General features: G+C 44.0%; 1 protein-coding gene across 2 annotated transcripts in view; it reads left to right on the plus strand.

Annotated features, from left to right (window-relative positions):
* NTRK3 (neurotrophic receptor tyrosine kinase 3) overlaps positions 1-17,805 on the plus strand; it is a 211,941-nt gene that overhangs the window by 156,323 nt on the left and 37,813 nt on the right. For both annotated transcript variants that reach the window (XM_069867254.1, XM_069867255.1), the window contains exon 13: positions 14,444-14,574. In XM_069867254.1, coding sequence (XP_069723355.1) covers positions 14,444-14,574 — 131 coding nt within the window. The remainder of the gene's footprint in view (positions 1-14,443; positions 14,575-17,805) is intronic.

Consider the following 17,805-nt stretch of genomic DNA (forward strand, 5'->3'; position numbering starts at 1 on the left):
TAGGTGGAGAACTTAGGCTGGCAACAGAAAATGCAAGTCAGCTTGTATCAGCATCCAGTTTTACGGAGGATGAAGAGAAAGGTCTCCCCAAATTGGTGGCCAGCTGTTCAAAGGCACGAGACAAGGTGAACATCCTCTGCAGGTGGAGAGCACATCCCATAACGTACACACCTGTGGATATGCATACCACTTGCCAAGCTCTTCACTGACATTTTAAATTGTCTGTCTAAAACTGGGCAGGTGGATGAGAGTTGGAAGGTGTGTGGACTTAATGGGGACAAGAGACAGACCAGCAAATTTAATATTTGCTCTGGGAAATTCTTTGAAATCTTCTTAAACTTTAAGCGTTGTTGTGGGAGAACACCTGGAAAAGCAACACTCTATGAAGGCCAAACTTATGTGGCTTGAAGTAGTGGGAGGTCACACTCAACTAATCTGCTAGTGTTCCCCAAGGAGCTAACTGCCACTATAAATAAAGGAAATTCAGTGGATATAGTATACTGAGATTTTCAGCAAGTATTTGACAAGGACCAGCATCAGAGATTAATGACTGAAGGTAGAAGCGTTGTTGTAGGATTTAAAATAAGAGTCTGTGTAGAAATTTGGTGTAAGAGTATGAGACAGAAAGGAGCTATTGGTAGAAGAGTTTCCAGTTGGAAAGAAGTTGAAAATGATGTGTCCTTGGAGGTCAGTCTTGATCACCTGTGTTTTTTATAATGTCTGCTAATTATCCACAAGGAAACACTAAAGCAGGAGCCAGAGTCATCCCTGCTATAATACCATGGACATGAATGTTTTTTTCACCAGTGCTGACAGTGGCTGAGGTCCCAAACGTGCACAGTGCCTCTCCTGATTTGGGATGTGTTTGAGAGAGGAATCCCAAGCTAGAGAATAGAAGCAGAGAGAGAGGATGTCTGTCCATCCATCCGACAATACCATGAGCAGCACTGGGAATATACCCATGCCGGAGGACATGTGGCACTAAGAGACTGCGATCTGTGCAATGGAGACACGGTGCTGTCTATGAAGAAAGGATAAATGAAGCAGGCTGGACAGCACAGGAATCTTCAGTCATTGAAGCCCTTCCAGGAATGAAGGTGTGATTTTGAACAACTTGGTAATTATTTTTTCCTTCATTATTTTCTAATTTTGTCTGCCTTCTCTGCAATTCAGATCCTAATCTGGAGACCTTGGATGACTTGATGTGAACTCTGTTTGCTGGAGAATCACAGCCTGGCTGTGTAAATGCAAGAAGTCTGAGGGAAGTTTTGAACTTTGGGTACTTGTCTGCACTCAGATGTTGATCTAGGTAGGTTTGCCTATTAGCAGCTTGAAAAATCTCTGCCCTTGGAAAAAGTTAAGGGACTTGATTTAAACTCTGATTGATAAAGAAAAGACATAAAGGTGACCTTTGTAATACAAGCTGAATTTGGGGTCACTTTCACAGCTCAGATTGCAATAATGAAGCAGGATTTGCAGGCAGACTGATGGATTAGATAAGTGGAAACTGGCCTCCGATTTTTCCATGTTACCAGCCTAATATCTGATGCTGGCCCTCCAATTAAGACAATTCAGGAAAGCAAGATATACACTTTTGTTCGAGACATTTTCCAATTAAATGAGACCAATCCAAGGCTTGCAAGGAGAAAGAGCTAATAGCACATCAGAGATCTTTCCACCATTATACCCCACTCTATGCTTTGCAGCATCACCCACATATATTCATCTACAAATTGCTGTTGCCAGCTTTGGGAGATTCTTTTTATGCCTCTGCTTCCTCAGCTAACTGCAAAACATTATTTCCCTTTCCCTGCTTTCTCAGTAATCTTACTCATTTTGGTCCTTTCCATTAGCAGTATGTTCTTGCTGTAAAACTCCAGTATACATATAGAAATTTAAGCTGTTAAGCCATATATTATATATATATAACCTTGTTTTGTAGCTGAAGATGGTGGTAAGTTGCCTTCCCAATGTGTCTTGAATACCAACTTAGCAATCATCCAGTCCTCACACATAGTTCAGTTAAAGCTGAACATGCACCTTTTCACCATCTGCAATTAATCATGTCTTTTGAGGCTACCAGCACTGCAGAATGTTTTCTCGAGTCTCAACAGGGCCCTTAAGAAGAATTAACTGGGTATGTTTTCCCTGGTGCAGACACTGATGTTTTGCCACAGGAGAAAACTGTAGAATACTTTTTTTTTTCTTTCTTGCACACACTGAAGTTTGTGATGCTTTTCTGTGAAAATTCACCCTAACCATCTGGCTCAGAATGGCATGAGACATCACTGGAAGATGACAGACAGACAAATGGACAAAGATGTAGTGTTTTATTACCCCATGCTCTCCCTGTGCTGGGAGTGTCAGAGACAATAAACCAAGATGGATTCTCTTTTATAAGTATAATAAAGGCAGGACATGAGGGGGATGTGATAAAGCAGTGCCATCAGGGAAGGAATGGCAGTATCCTAACAAGCACATGTAGTTTCTTAATTAGTCCTGAACTCCTGGTGATTAGAGATTTCCAAAGCTTTGTCCAGGGAGATCTTTTTCTGGTTCACTTCTCACTGCTCAAAGCGCTCTGTTTCTGCCAAGGAAGGAAAGGTGGTGTTGGCACAATGGTGTCTCCATTCAACTAGAATGTGTGAAATTAGTCAGATTGCACCATGGAGCAGCTCCGGAGTTGATGCATGGCTGAGCCATTGCCTGCTAGAGTCTGCAGGATGAACCCACAGCTCCTTTCTCTTGTGTAGAGCCACCCTGCCATTATGCTGCTTCTTTTTCAAGCAGTGAGGAGGACCTGAGAAGAAAGCGGGGATATCTCTTTGTGTAAAGCATCACAGGAGCACCAGTTCAATATTTATTGCATTCTACCTGTGACTGACTCAGGCACAGGCCAAAGGAGTATGGGAAGCCTGAAGTAAACACAGACCTGGATAACAAGGACCAGCTGCTATTGCCATCAGATTAGCTAATTCCTTTGTACGATCTGTCCTTCTCTTTATTCCTCTCTGCATAATTTGCTGCCTCGTAACAATTGTTGAAATCACCCAAACCGCAGCAATTTTAGAGCCCAGCAGACAGAGCTGTCTCACATTACTCCTCCTTCAGGGGTTTCCTTCTGCAGGAGAAGTTGGCAAGATGAAGAAAGAGATGGGGCTGTGCAGACAGAATAAGTAGGGAGAAAGCAATGGAAACCTCAGGCAGAAAGAAAGACGGGCTAAGGTCCATTTGGGGTGTTAGGAAAACATGAGTCTGAGGGAACACCTCATTAAGCCATAGAAGTAACAGCACGTCCTGTGTTGGTCCTGTGAGAAAGGGGTTCGGAGGAGGCGGGAAAGAAAGGGAGAGATGGAAATTGGGCAAATTGGCGAGAAGCTTTCTAATGAAATCATAACTTGAGCCTGAAATCTGTCTTTCAGCACCTCATGTTTTCACTTCATATGGCCTTACTTCTGGAATTTTCTTGTTCTGTGAGTTAGGCTGCATTAGCCACTCGTGTAATGACCACCAAAGGAAGTTGTTGGTGGGAGAATGACTGCACTTGGAGCAAGAAAAGACATAGGAACCCAGAGATCTCAGAAGAAAAACAAAAAAGGAAAAAGAGAAAGCAGAAGATGCTATATTTTGTCCAAAATTATCGTCTTCCTTTGTGATGATGTTGAGGCTGGGAAAAGTTAGAAGTATTTCCAAACTTCCTGGAGCTCTAACTGGAAAATGCAGAAGACTGGTCCCTCTCACCAAATTTCCTGCTTTGAGTCAATCCAGATATTCCATTACAACAGATTTTTCTGAGAGCCTTTTCGCACTTCCACATCTGGAGGGAACTGTGCTTCTTCTAAAAATACTTCTTCGTTTTGCACCAGACTTCGGGGCTAGTTCTTAGTCTTTTCAGATTGAGACCACAGCTGTGGATTGGTGCTTGAACCACTTCCAAACCATACCTCTTTTTTTAATGCCACCCTTCTAGCAGTCAAATGCTCCCCAAAACATATTCAATATATCTGGTTTTTTTTTAATATTTAAGGCACATTAAGATCAGAAGCTCTTAGGAAGACAATGACAGCAGATTTGCATTAGGCAGAAGCAGCATATGCCCATGGCTAGATTCTTCAAACCAGAAACTGAATGACATTGAGACAGTAACATCAAAAAACCCCAAAGCCTCAAAATTGCAAGGAAAAGCTTAACACTGTGACCTGAACCCAGAGCAGCAATATCTGCCTGGGTGTGCAAGCAGCCTGCAGCATGGTTCTGAAGTTCACTGCTGGGACTGGGATTGCACCAGCAGGATCTGGCTGGTGAGGCCAAAAAGAGGCGTACCCTGCTGTGAGGGTAAGTCCTGTCTGGGCTGTTAAAGAGAGGAGGGAATTTTTTCATGCTAGTCCCATCCATCTGGGAGGAAGGTGCAGTGCAGGGGTGAGGACTGGGAGAAAAGCTCGTGTTGTGGCATGAGATAATTAACCAAGCCCTGAGTGACATCTTCCTGCTAGGATGTTGCAGGGGTTGCAAAACCCAGGGGACGGCAAAGGCAAAAACTCAGGCTGAGTTTACCGAGAGCAAAATGCTTTCTACAAAGGGCCTGGCAGCTCATTTCTGGCCTTGCAGAAGCTCAGCATGATTCACGCTCAGCCTGGGAGGAGCTGCCTGTGCCAGGTACTGGAGTCGGTTCCCATTTCTCTGCAGTGGAGCTTTGACTGGGGAAATGCGAGGCATGATGCTGCCTGAAAGCAGGCACTGCCAGGCCTCTGGTCCTGTTGGAGCAGGTAGAGCCATGGCAGTGGAGTCAGATAGCCAAGAGCCTCTGAGACCTCAGAGGCAGAAGGTAAGTCTCTGCATTCCTGGCAGGACACAGTCTCAATGTTGTGGGGCTGCTGCTGAGACCTGGTTGCTTCCAGCTTTCTTGTGATTATCCATCTTGGCAATAAGATGCTGTTAAGTGTCTGATTACTGTGTTGTTAAAGTCTTAAGCCTGAAATCTGACTACTGCATGGTCCCTTGAGGGGCAGCCAATCCTCTTCCATCTCCCCACCAGTAATCCCTCCCTTCCCTCAGAAAAATAATAAAAAAGAAAACCAAGCGATATCTGTCTGCAGCAGCGCTTTCCAATCAAGTGAAAACTAGCTGGGAAATCAAATCAGCCGGTAAGTTCCTTCAAAACACAACTTTATCTCTTTAAAATCTCTCCTTTTGAAGAGGTGAACTGAACGGCAATAGCAGCTGATGTAAACCAAGCCATTATTCCTCCTATCTCCTCTCCAAGCCCCTTCCCTACAGATGCCTGAGTCTGAGGGAGGCAGATGCTCTCTGAAGACTATTTTCCTCCGTTAAATAAATTCACTTTCAAATAACGTGTAATTAAATGTGTGGTATTGAATTAATGTTTTATTCTGAGTGCCTTGGCAGCTGGGGACCTAGGGGCCTGGCTGGTGGAGAGAAAACACGTTCACCAGAAAGACTCCCTTCCCCTCTCTCATTCCTTTTACCTCCCACCCTGCCAAGAATCCCAGTCCCCATTTCCAAGAGCTGCTGGAGTTTACTAGTGAGTTGGTGAAGGACAATACTTTGTGTAAGGGCCCTTTTATGAAACTTTGCCATGGGGCTCTTGGGCTTTGCACTCAATGCAAAGACCTCTGCAGCGCACACTGGTTCCTCCTTTACCTGCTTCCTGCGGGACTTAGTCTTCCTCCTCAGAAGAGCCCAATTGTGTAGTTAACCTTTGTTCACAAAAGCCAGAGATTGAGTGTCTTCTCAGGATGTGAAGTTGATGCTGGATGTCTAAGGAGACAGACTGCTGAAGCTGGAGAGGTAGGTAGTTTGGCTTTGCAGCCTAGCATCAGCCAAAAACTATTTGAGAAGGTCCAGGAGATGATGGGAATCATTGGTTGTTTTTTAAGCATTTTGTCTTGGATTTTAAGGAGGTTTTGGTGCTGTGAGCAGCATTTTGTGTTCCCCTGCGAGCGAGCTGAGGAGGAATTGGTGTGTACAGAGGCATGGGTGGGCATGGAGTGAACCTGCACCCAGCTTTGTAGAGGTGACAGTGGCAAGGGATGCCAGCATGTCTGTCCTAAACTGATGAGATCTTGACATGTGCCTTGGGCATAAACAGTTGGATGGAGGCAGAGATTGGATCGGTGCATTTGGGAACCCGCTTCCTGCTGTGGCCTGTTCCCAAACCCCAACTCCACTGGCTTCAGGGAGCTGTGTGATCTCTAGATTTCCTCTAGGAAATCTTCCAGGTCTCCAGACCAAAGGATGTTTTAACCATTGACAACAGCATAGGTAAAGGGATTTATTTTCATTGATCAAGGAATGGCCCTGTTGATACAATGAGCTCTTTGCTTGTGTAATTTCAGTGTCACAGTCCTGCAGAAAGAGGAGGTGGTGGATGTTAAGCAAGGCCCAGATGTGCTGGAGGCTTCCTTGTTGCTCCAATCATTGCCAGACGTTTGCTGGGGTTGTTGCACAGGGACCTTCCACTTGCTCTAGTTCATTTATTTTAGGATCTTCCCAGGATTGTTGTGCTTCTGCAGGACTCTGCAGTGTTGTGCATCCCAGATGAAACTGCTCAGCAGCCAGTAGCCATGGGACACTTTATATTGCTCTCTTCATAAAATAATTACTAAGTGGTTTGTACTCAGATTTATGGAACTGAAATGGATGAGAAGAGCTTGAAAACATGTTTTATTTTTATAGGAGTGTCAGATGCTTTAAGCTGGGACAGAACTTCTTGCTTAAAAAGCATTTCTGTAGTGCCAAGCATGTTCTAACATATTTTTCACATTATTTCATGAAGAAAATGAGAGTTTGCTTTGGTTTGGGTTTAAACTTTGCAAATATGTCACACTAGGTTATGTCACCTGCTTCCAAATAGTTTTCAGCATGATGTGGTGAGGGAGTCTGCCAGGCTCTGGGCAGGCATCTGATGAATTGTTGGTTTAAGGGGTGATTGTGCTTTGCCTGTCTGCCAGCCCCTTTACACATACACTTCTTTTACACTCACCTTTAGCTCTGAGAGCATTGTACCTGTAGAGTGCCATTGCTGACTGTTGCTATATGGCTGGTATTGGAGCTAGTGAGGCAGCAGAGATGCAGCAGCTCAAGTTATGGTAGCTTAGCGGGTGCTAATCCAGTCGCTTTGTGCCACTAATCAAATCACTCTGTGGAACTTAAGGGCTGTTTTGCAGAAATGCAGCTCTCCATTGAATCAAGACTGGCTGAAGTTAGCTGGTGAATGAAAGGCAGCCCTTTCGGTCAGGGCTTCCTCTCCCCCTGCTCTTGCAATGGCAAAATCCAGAGGAGCTGATGATGTCCTCATTGCAAAAGGTAGGCTTGGAAGTGGTGGATATAAGGTGTTTTCAAAGCATCAGGGGTCTGGCTTGCAGAGTTAGCTCTTCTGTTTTCTTGAGCTTGATTACACTGAATGTCAGCTCCTAGTCCAAATTAGTATTTCTGGATAATATTTTTTTTTAGACCAGATTGTCCAGCTAAATGTGTCAAGGCCTGCTGTTTTTTACAAAAGTGCACTTAGCAGCATGTAGTGCATTTGCTCTGGGTCTGCTGGGTCAGCTGGGCAATAATGGCTCCTTTGCATCTGGTGTCTGCACTTGTACCTTGCAGCTGCTCCCAAGGAATAAAGGGGATGGTAAGAAAATGCAAAGAACTGCAGAAAAATAAAGTAGTTTTTTTTTAAGGTCTTTGTGAAGGATTACTGTTTGATAATGTAATATATTTTCAGGCACCAGGGGCTGTCTGGAAGAAAGTTGCCAGCATCTTGGTGAGGTACAAGAGGTCAGAAATAGTCTGAAGAGAGGTTGTGAAGCCAATGACATATATTGGTTTGCTGGAGATTGAAAAACCTGAGAAGGGATGCAAAGAGAGGAGTAACAGTAAAAGGGAGAACATCCTTTGCATTTCAGGTTGTTTCCATCAAGGCCAAAGGAGAGGTGGATGGAAGATGTGAGAAAGTCTCTATGTCTCTATTTTTGCTGTGTGGACACACACAAGTGACTATGAAATCTGTCATACAGAATTGGTAAGATTTAAATACTGTCCTCAAAGTGGAGAGAAAGGTCTGAGTGAGATGGTCTTGTCCACGGGCCTGCAAAGAAATGTGTGGGAAGGACCCTGGTGCACCCATGTGTTGGAGCCCAGGTGGGTCAGCCAAGGATTGTGCTTGTTCCCAGAGATTCAGATATGCTTTACATAAACCTCCATGATTTGAGGTCTTGTTGAATGTCAGATCTGCTTAGTCCTTATAATCACAACTCTTTTGAATCTGAGTCCTTGAAGAGTGCTTTAACGGAGGAACTTGGGAAAGAACCAGTGTCTGGGCGCAGCACTGAGCTGCCTTTTTGCAGAAGTGGCTTATGTCAGAGCTGGGAGAGAAGTCATCAGAAGTGGAGGGCTAGCTACTCAGAGTTCATACTCGGGGATAAGAAACAGCCTGTTTGTGTCTTCATTTCTTTAAAGGATGTGGGACTGATTCTCCCTTTGTTTACGTGTACTTCACAGCAGTCCACCATTTAAATCAATATCCTCCGTTAACTTTGATGGATTTGCACCAGGCCAGGAGGGAGACTCAGACTTTGTGCAGCTAGCCTATGCATTATCTTCTCTCATACAAGACAAGTCTGTGAGAGAATGACTTATCAGCCCTCCAGTGGCAAGGCTTTTTGATCTGGTCCTACCCTATCTGCACACTTCCCTTTGATCAGGTACATTGGGTAACTCATCAGTATGTTTGGTTGACATCCAGGTTGCAATTGACTGCTTGACATGAAAGGCACTCTGTTTGGTAGTTGCATGTCTTAATAATGAGGTTCCCAGTGTAAATTGTAAGCTTTGTTTATTTCATTTTAATTGTCACAGAGCAGGGAAGTTATACAGGATTTATTCATAAGAATTATTTTAGCAATGAGTCAGGAAAGATGAATGAATCATATTGACTGAGAATTTTGCTACCTTTTTGAGGGCAACTTATGAATAAAGAAAGAAGAGACAATACTTTGGCATAAGTTAGTTGTTACAGCAAATGACTCAGCCACTACTGAATAATGTCAGTGTTGTTATCATTTACAAAGTGCCGTTGATGCAAATGAGGCTTTAGAAGATTATGAAAATCAAGGCCATTACCACAAAAAGCCTGGGATCAGACTCAAATCAGACCCTAGAAACATATCTAAAAGAAGTCAGTTTTAAATCAGGGACTGAATAGCAAGAAGGGCAAGAAATAGAGAAATAGAAAAAGAGAGAAGAAATCCCATGACACGACAAAGCTAAGGGAGGAGGAAGTTGGTGATGGAGAAGTGCAGGAAAGGATCTACCTCTAGGGAAAACAGAGCCACCTGTGTGGAGGAGAAGAAGAAACTGATAGAAAATTGATACTAGTCTTTTCCAGGCTGGAAGAGAAAGCTGCTGATTAAAAGGATGGCAAAAATAAAAGGAGGTATTTCCATAATTCTGCTCCCAATGAGCTACATGTTGTTTCTAAATTAAGAGTCACAGGACAAGAAACCTGCTAGAAATGCAGCAACCAGACAGGCTGCTGTTTGGCAGTTTGAAAGTAGGAGATGTGAGGAATTAATTTTAGACCTGGTGTAAATGATCCAGCTGAAGTTTTGCATTTTGCTGTAACTTAAGTACTGGCACTGCCCATGGTTTATTCTGTTTGGAGTTTGAATTGTGCGTTTACCTCCCACTGTAGTCATCTGTGTCCAAATACAATCATGTGCATCCAGGTTTCTGGAGTATTATCAAACCATGGTTTTAAGGGTGCAGGCTGTGATGTGAATCTGAAATGCAGAATTTACAGTGCCACTGAACCCATCTCTTCTTCATCTGACCCCCAGGATTCATTTGGAAATGAGGCAATAATTGGTAAATTAGATTCATGAAATGTAGCCCTGCAACGTTCTTCTTTCTGTTCTTGTGATTGAAATGTGGTGGTTATTAGAAGAAGGGTGCTTTCATTGCACACAGGCTGTTACCAGCTGTATATGCTCTACCTGGGATTAGGAGGTTGAGTCCAGGTCTTTTTGCCTTAACCTCGTCACAAGCAAGAGAGATTCTGCAATATGAGTGTAAAAGATGTGTGAAGAGTCATTGAATCAGTGATTTAAGCAAAAAAGTTCTGTATTTTTTTAAACCAGGGGCCCATGCAGATGTGACCCATTGCAACATGCTAGATTGATGTATGAGAAGAGCAGAATTAATCTTGTTCCTTCTTCTTCCCCCGTATCCCATGGCTGTGCTGTGTTTGCAAGGTTAGCAAACTGGAATATGTGTTGAGGAGAGGAGCAAACATGACTAAGGAACACATGGGAACGAATACAAGGAGGAAGAAGTTGCTGGGTTTAGACAGCCACTTTTCTGACTGAGTGCACTTTAAGCACAGATCAAGTCAACCATCCTGCAAAAGGTTCAGAGGAGGTTGGGTAAGATCCCATCACAGATCCAAAGCTGCAACCCTTCTGCCTTGGCTCTTCCAGAGAGAATGAAAGCTTTCTGCTCTGGAGGCAATTTGTAAAGGTGAGTGCAGTGTCCCAGACTTACCCTCTTGTTAGTGCTCTAGCTTACCCGTGTACAACCGTCATTCAACTGAAGTCGTGGGGCACTTCCAAGCAGCTGCAGGTCAGGTATTTTTTGATGTGGTTCATGTGTTATTCAGAACAACAGTGAAGGCAAGAGCTTAAAACATGTTCTCTGTGTGTCAAAGCTTGATGGACAAGAAGGAAGGTGGGGGATCTGCCCAACTCTCCTTCTGTGTCGATGTAGTAATCCCAAAACAAGGACTGCAAGATGTTTCATTTAAAACTGGAATTACTTCAGTGTTGTGCGCTCACATCCTTCCTGTAGATATAGCACGGCCTTGAATGAATTCCCATCATGCTGTCAAGTCTGGTTGTTTTCCTGTCAGGTCTTGCTGTGGCTCCTGCATATATACTCCTTTTGAATTGTCTTGTTGGCTTGTTTTTATAAGTTAATGGTACAGGGGTGGGGGAAAAAAAAAAAAGTGTGTGATACTTCTGGGAAGACAGTTTGCATACACCTTGTCGGCAGGGCTGACTGCAACACAGCCGAGACAGATTAGCACACCACTGTCTGCCTAAAACAAATAAACACCAGCTGTTTATCAGACAGGGCTCGGCTTTCTCCAGGAGGAGGTAAACAGATTTATGCAGATGAACCTCCCAGGTGCCCTTGCAGCACAGCATCTTTCATGGCTACTTGGCCTTCCTTATGAGTTATAGCTGGGACAGATGAGCAGAGAGATGCAAGGTTAGCACAATAACACAGCCATTCGCACAGTACGGGAGTGGTTTGTCATTGCTTTATGTTTAAAGACCATATTTAATAGTAATGTAGAATTAATCATAGTGCTGATCTCACCATGAATGGAAGAATTTGATGTAGACTTCAGTATTTTAAGCCTAAGGCATGCAAAAAAAGCCATTTATTATAACTCACTTATTATTCTATTTGTGCTTAAGATACTATGAAGCAAAATTTATGGACATTTGATGTTGAGAAAAATTATCATCAGCAAAAGTACTTTTCTGATTCTACATTAAGATTGTCCAGTTTCTGTCAAACAGCTTAACTTAATGAACCCTTTTTTAAAATAGCCATCCAAGTTTACTTTAAATCCAGCAGTGCTATGTGAGTCCACTACTTCAAAAGGATTGCTTTTCCTTCTGTTCAACTCAGTCTGCTACAATATCTCCTTAAATTCTTCATATAAATTTCCTCTGAAGCTTCTCAGGTGACCGTAACAACTTGCTGTGAAATCTGGCCTTGAAGAGAGATGGGATATTATTTTAGTAATGTAGACATAATTATACAGTCTGGATGCCAGCTCTCAGAAACGTCTCATCATTTATTAAGATGTTGTTGGGAGGAAAAATTGGGAGCTGAAAATTTCAAGCAAGACCCTGGGGAGTTCAGAAAGAGGTTTGCTTCAGTTCTCACGATGTTCCCACTTACTCATCAGAAGTGTAAATAATCTCAAATAGTATCTCTGGTTATTGTGAGACAGTTTCCTTTTTAACTTTATCTCACATCAAATGGGACAACTGGATTGCAGTTGCTACATTTCTGTTGGGATTCTGAGTTTTTTAAAGTGTCCTTGGGCTCATCTTAATACAAGATCATTTCCCTGCAGCATTTTTGACTGCTGCTGTTCAGGAGACCAAGAGTGCAAATACATGGTTTGTCAATACAGCAGATCCTAGATGCTGTAGTGATGAGTGCTATAGAAATGCTTGCCAATAGAAAGATGAAAGAACCCTTGTCCTCTACTTTTGTTAAGTAAATTGGTGTTATTCAAGCTTTTCTTAGATTAGGACTTTTCTCACCCAATTGCATCACTTAACATTTCAACACATAATATTTTAGATTACTCAAAGTACTCCTTAAACACTCAGCTAAACCAGGTGGAGAAGGCAAAGTCCACATGTGATTTGTTCTCCCGGCTGTCACTGTAGATTTAAAACCAAAGTCATTGTGGATGTACCTGCCATCCTGTGCCTTAATGTTACTAATATTATTAACATTGGTAACAGTTTTCAGTCTACTGAACAATTAATGAAAAGGTCAATGTGAATTCTCTGTAGAGGTATCATTCATTATGAGGCCCATTGCTTTTGCAGTCTTGCAGCATCCGTCTTCCCAAACAATAGAAAGGGCCAGAGATGGCAGCTCCTGAAATCTGCCCGTGATGTCCTGATTAGAAAACATAATTGTATGAAAGCCATTAGGATGTTAGTCATCCAATCCATTGGCTTTTTGATGCATTAAATGGTACTTGTGTTGCTGTGGGGACATATGCTGTCTTGAGTCTGTGCGAGTGCCTACTTGTGTGCCTGGGTGATAGGAGGTGGTGATAAATTGTGATTGCTGTTATGTACTTTGCTGCAGCCAATTTGAACCTCTGTGTTAATCACCTCCTCTTCGTGCATCTGCAGTGCCCCAAGGGAAATGCATTTGAGCTGAGGGGTGCATGCCTGTACAGCTCCTGTGGCACATAGAAGAGATGGAAAAGACTCAAAAGCCATCCAGTTTGTAAGCAAGCATACACAAGGCCAAGTTATGAATGCCCCAGGGTAGGAGTGGAAAGAGGGCACTGTCTTATCTAATGCTTCTGCTTGAGAAGACCTCTAATGCATCAGCTATTGCTCACCAAGCATTGTAGAAGAGTGTGTAGCTCTCACTGCCCTGCCGTGACCATCTGGCTGAAGCTGGAGGTTGTCTCTGCTACCACAGTTCTCCAGGGAAGCAGTAAGCTCCACTGAAGGGCAGTTTAGGAGAGAAGAAGTCTTGAGTAATGTGCCTCCAGAAAAAGTCATGGTGGCTGTGTATTTGTAGCTGCTTCCAAAAATCATTCAAGGCATTAAGAAGGCCTCTTTGTATTGGCAGAGTAGCTACATGGGTTCTGTGATGCTAGAATTGTGCTTAGAGGTTTGGCAACAAGTAGCTGTGCCCTAGTGTTATCCCCAAAGGAGAATATGGAGACCCCCAAGCTCTTCAAGCAAACAGTGACGTTTAATAATGACCCATCATTTGTGGAGATCCTGCTAGTCACTTATCTAACCTAGTATGTGGGTAGACTTAGCCCTTGTGAATGACCCTGTTAGCTCACCAGACCATCTTCATAGGCCTCTGTACCTTTATTAAATTAACAGCTATTGCTCTATTGATCCTTCCTGAAACCTCAGTTGCTATTCTCTGTCAGTTGTCACCATCTTAAATGTCAGAGGAAAGGATCGCTAAAACTAATGGGTTGAGTTTGTTTGTTGTGCCAGTGACTTTATCCTGGGATGACATTGTTCCTCCTGGAACATGCTTAGGAGATGGCTACAGGGTCATGGTCTTGCTGCAGGGCAGCGCTTTAGTTGTCCAGCCGGCCCCTGTGCGTGCCCAAAGGTGTATGGGTTTCAGTGGTGCTCCTTCCCTTGGGAATGCTTTAACTTGCCAAGGTTCTGCCTCAAAAATCTTTCTGAGTTTGGGTTTGAACAGATCCCATTGAAATGCAAAACTCAACAGGACCTTCTAATCTCACCTAGCCTGGCATTGGAAGCATTTGACCTTTGCTGTGCCTTGCAGGAGATGAATTATTTCCAGAAACATTCCAAAGAGAGGTCTTTGTAAGAGATTTTGCCCCAAAGGTTCCTCTCCCTGAGAACAAGGTTGCCATGAGCTTTTAGCGAAAATATGATAAACCTCAAGTACTTTCCTTGCAGATGTTTTGCATGAAACGAGCTCCATCCCAGAGATGGCTGCGTTCCGTGGGTGGGTAAAAAGATCCCTGTAGATATTTTTGCAAAGCAATTTCAGATCCTTTGCAGCTTGCTAGAAAATTGAATTAGTTGTTTTCCATTCCCTGAATTAACCCTGATTCATTCTTTCCTCAACCGTCTCCCTCTTCCTCCCCTCCCTCCAACAGATGTCCAGCATATTAAGAGGAGAGACATCGTTTTGAAGAGGGAGCTGGGAGAAGGTGCCTTTGGGAAGGTGTTCTTGGCCGAGTGTTACAACCTCAGCCCCACCAACGACAAAATGCTGGTGGCAGTGAAGGTAAAGCCCAAGGGCAAAGGGCAGAGAGTAGGGGAGGGGCTGGCCGGCAAAGCGAGGCTGGATGAGCTCGTGTGGGAAAGGGAAGCAAAGGAGGGCCGGGGGCCAGGGGCAGAGATTTATCTGATGCCGGAGGTTGCGGTAAATCCACTTAGTCACACAAAGTTTCAGTGTTTTGCTTCAAGGTCGTGTATCCTCACCAAAGCCAAAGCCTCTCTTCCTGCCGAGGCGGCCAGGAGACAGACGGGGAGGAGAAGCTGGTCTGGAAGCTGTAGGCTCCCGTGCAGCTGCAGCAGCGCAGTGTGGAGTCTATCTTCCCTCCGCGAGGGACTGGGGCTCTTCTCTTTTTGGTTTTTACCTCTCTGTGGAACATGCAGAAGCTGAAACAAAAGGCCTCCGCACAAAAGAGCACTTAAAAACTAAGCACGACTAACCAATTTTCCAGGATCAATTTGCTGCAAGATGGGCAAAGCAACCCAGCTCGACTCCACTCAGCTACTGTTTGCCTAGCCACAGATTGCTCCTGTTTTGGTGATTTTGAGCCAACACAAGTTCAGCTTGGCTTGTGCTGTGCTGTTTGCATCCTTGAAAGGGTCCTCATGCGAGCTGTGCCCCATCAGTGTGGCTCTGGGCAGAAGAGACCACTCAGGGCAGAAAAGCACTCTCCTCTCAAGTGCTTCTCGTTGGCAAATACACATAGTCTAATCCCTGGGAGTTAATTGATGCCTTCTAACTCCTTGGAAGACGACCTGCATTGGAACTGATGCTGTACAGGAAAAAGGGTTCCAGCACTCTCTCCAGGACGCTGGAGGCATCCAGTTACTTGAGAATTGTTTTAATCATTGGCAGTTCAAGCCTTTTTTCATCCCCTTATGCTCTGACTGAACTGCAAGATTGCACCTTTCACCTCTGAGATTGGTTAAAGCTGAGGTAGCACAGCTACTCGTATGACTAATTGCCTGATTATATGGCTGGTACCTGCCTATCAGTGTCAGCCATCCCTTATGCGATCCTGTCTCTCAAGTCTCTACTGAGTATCATTTGCATGTAGGCAGAAACAGCATCCGAACTTGTTTCTGTTAATTGCTACTATGAGCTTACATCTCCAGAGCGCCTTTCATCCTGCAAGATCATACAGACCCAGCTTTGGAGCAGGGCCTTGAAATCTGGCTTCTTGCCAGCTCTGAGGGGAGGCAGGGAAAAATCCCTCTAATTTGGGCTACGTTACAAGTCTTGGAGGGAGGGGGGGAATGGAAAGAAAGAAAGTCTTTACATATTAAGTTGAGATTTGGCTGCATTTCCTGAAGATCTCATGCTCCCGACGGAGGCTGAGAACTACCTCCCTGGCCACTGCAGCGCAGGGCAGCAGCAGGACACGCTGGTTGGAGCAGCTGAGTCTGCAGCCTGGAGTTTGTCTCTGCTGTGCTTGCAGGAACTCCCTCCCAAGGCCAAAGAAAGTGGCTGTGTTACTCACTCAGTTAAATGGACTCAGATTTTCAGCGGATCTAAAGACTGCAGCTCCACAAATGAGTTGAATTTTGATGTGATGGCATAGACAAGCTTCTTGTTTTATTCAGCTTGCTTCTAAAAACGTTGTAAGCAATGCGCACAAACTATATCCAGTGAAGAGTGTTGAGGTTACAAAGTCAAGTACTAGAAATGCTGGAGGGGCCGGTATTCAGGACATGTCCTCTGAACATGTATTTTTCATTTCTCTGTGGGCTGCTCCATTTTGATGATCACTCCTGTGTATGAGAGCTCCCTAGATATGAGTGTGCTCTTTTTCACAACCTCCCAGTGAGGTGCTGGCGTTGTATTATCCTCATTTTGTAGAGGGCAGATGGAGAAGCAGGGAAACTGAGCTGAAAGGATCCAGTTAGGTGGAAGATGGAGTTACTGACATGCATTTCCAGCCCTGTGGACAGCAGGTACCAGACTCACACTGAGCCCTGCTGCAGCAACAAATGTGTGGCGCTTGTGCGGACCTGACCTTGTTGCCATATGAGAGGGGATTTCCTTGGCAATATTGGAACAATTGTCACTTTGTGACAATGGCTGCAACCTGCAGATGATGAGTGACTTGCCAGCTGTCACGTAGGAGTCATATGGTAGACGCACAAATACAACTCCAAACCTTCCTAGGAAAGGTATTTCAATTGTTTTGCTGATACATCTGCCTCTTCCTCTGGTCTTGGTCTTCTTTACCTGTTCTGCCACTTCCAGTTCCTTTTTCCCTGATTTCTAAATGCTTGGCTGTGCAATCTTAGTAATGTGGGGGTTTTAATATCTTTTTTTTTATTGGTGTGTGGTATTTACATACTTACAGTCCTGACACCTTGTAGAAATTATTGTGTGTAAAGGAGAGGAAACCTAAACTCAGTAAAGCTTGAAATATTACATGAAACCACAGAAAAAATGGGGAGAAAAGGAAGATGGGGAAGGAGACTGTTTTCCTAGGGAAAAAAATAGAGTAGCATCAGCATTATGAAGATATTAAATGACTAAAAATAATTGGGTGCCTGAGATAAGGATGGATGCTTCGCCATCTGCACCATGTAACTAACATCCATCTAAATATCTCTAGTCAAGCTATCCTAGAGGACATAGAATTAAAATAAAATTATGCCATGTGATTAGCCATTTGGGGGTAGAAGAAGATGAAGCAGCGTCCTAAGGCTTGGGTAAAAACTTTGCATTACATCTTCTCCAAGGAGAAAAGCAGCTACTCTAGAGGTCTCACTACTTTGCGGTACATAGCATTGCACCCAGCAGTGCCGTGGATGATCTGGAATTGCATTAGCAGTGTGCTCTGCCCCTTCGTTTATGTACAGCTTTCTGATGTTTAACATCCCTTTTTGGACATAAATTGGAGCCTGCACCTGCTGATGCAACCTCTCCTGTCAAGCCTGGGAATAAGGATGCAAGTGCATTTGTGTGTAGGTAAGGGAAGAGCCGTCTAGTGTCACCCAGCACCAAGGGGGAACCAGTGCGCATCAGATTGAATCTGGGGATAACTGGAACAAGTTGCCTTGAATCCTTTTTGACTTCTATCAGGCTGCACAGTTAAAGCCAAAACTGGTTCTAAACAATCCTGGCATGTGGAGGATGAAGGGAATATAACTGAGACCCAGCAACTCAAAACCAGAATTACCTCTTTGTTTCCTTAAATGTGCAAAGGCCATGCTGTATCTCCTGCCCATCCCATCTTGTCAAATGTTCTGGACTTCAACTTTT

Source organism: Phaenicophaeus curvirostris, chromosome 12 (genome assembly GCF_032191515.1).
Source record: "Phaenicophaeus curvirostris isolate KB17595 chromosome 12, BPBGC_Pcur_1.0, whole genome shotgun sequence".
Taxonomy (NCBI): Eukaryota; Metazoa; Chordata; class Aves; order Cuculiformes; family Cuculidae; genus Phaenicophaeus; species Phaenicophaeus curvirostris.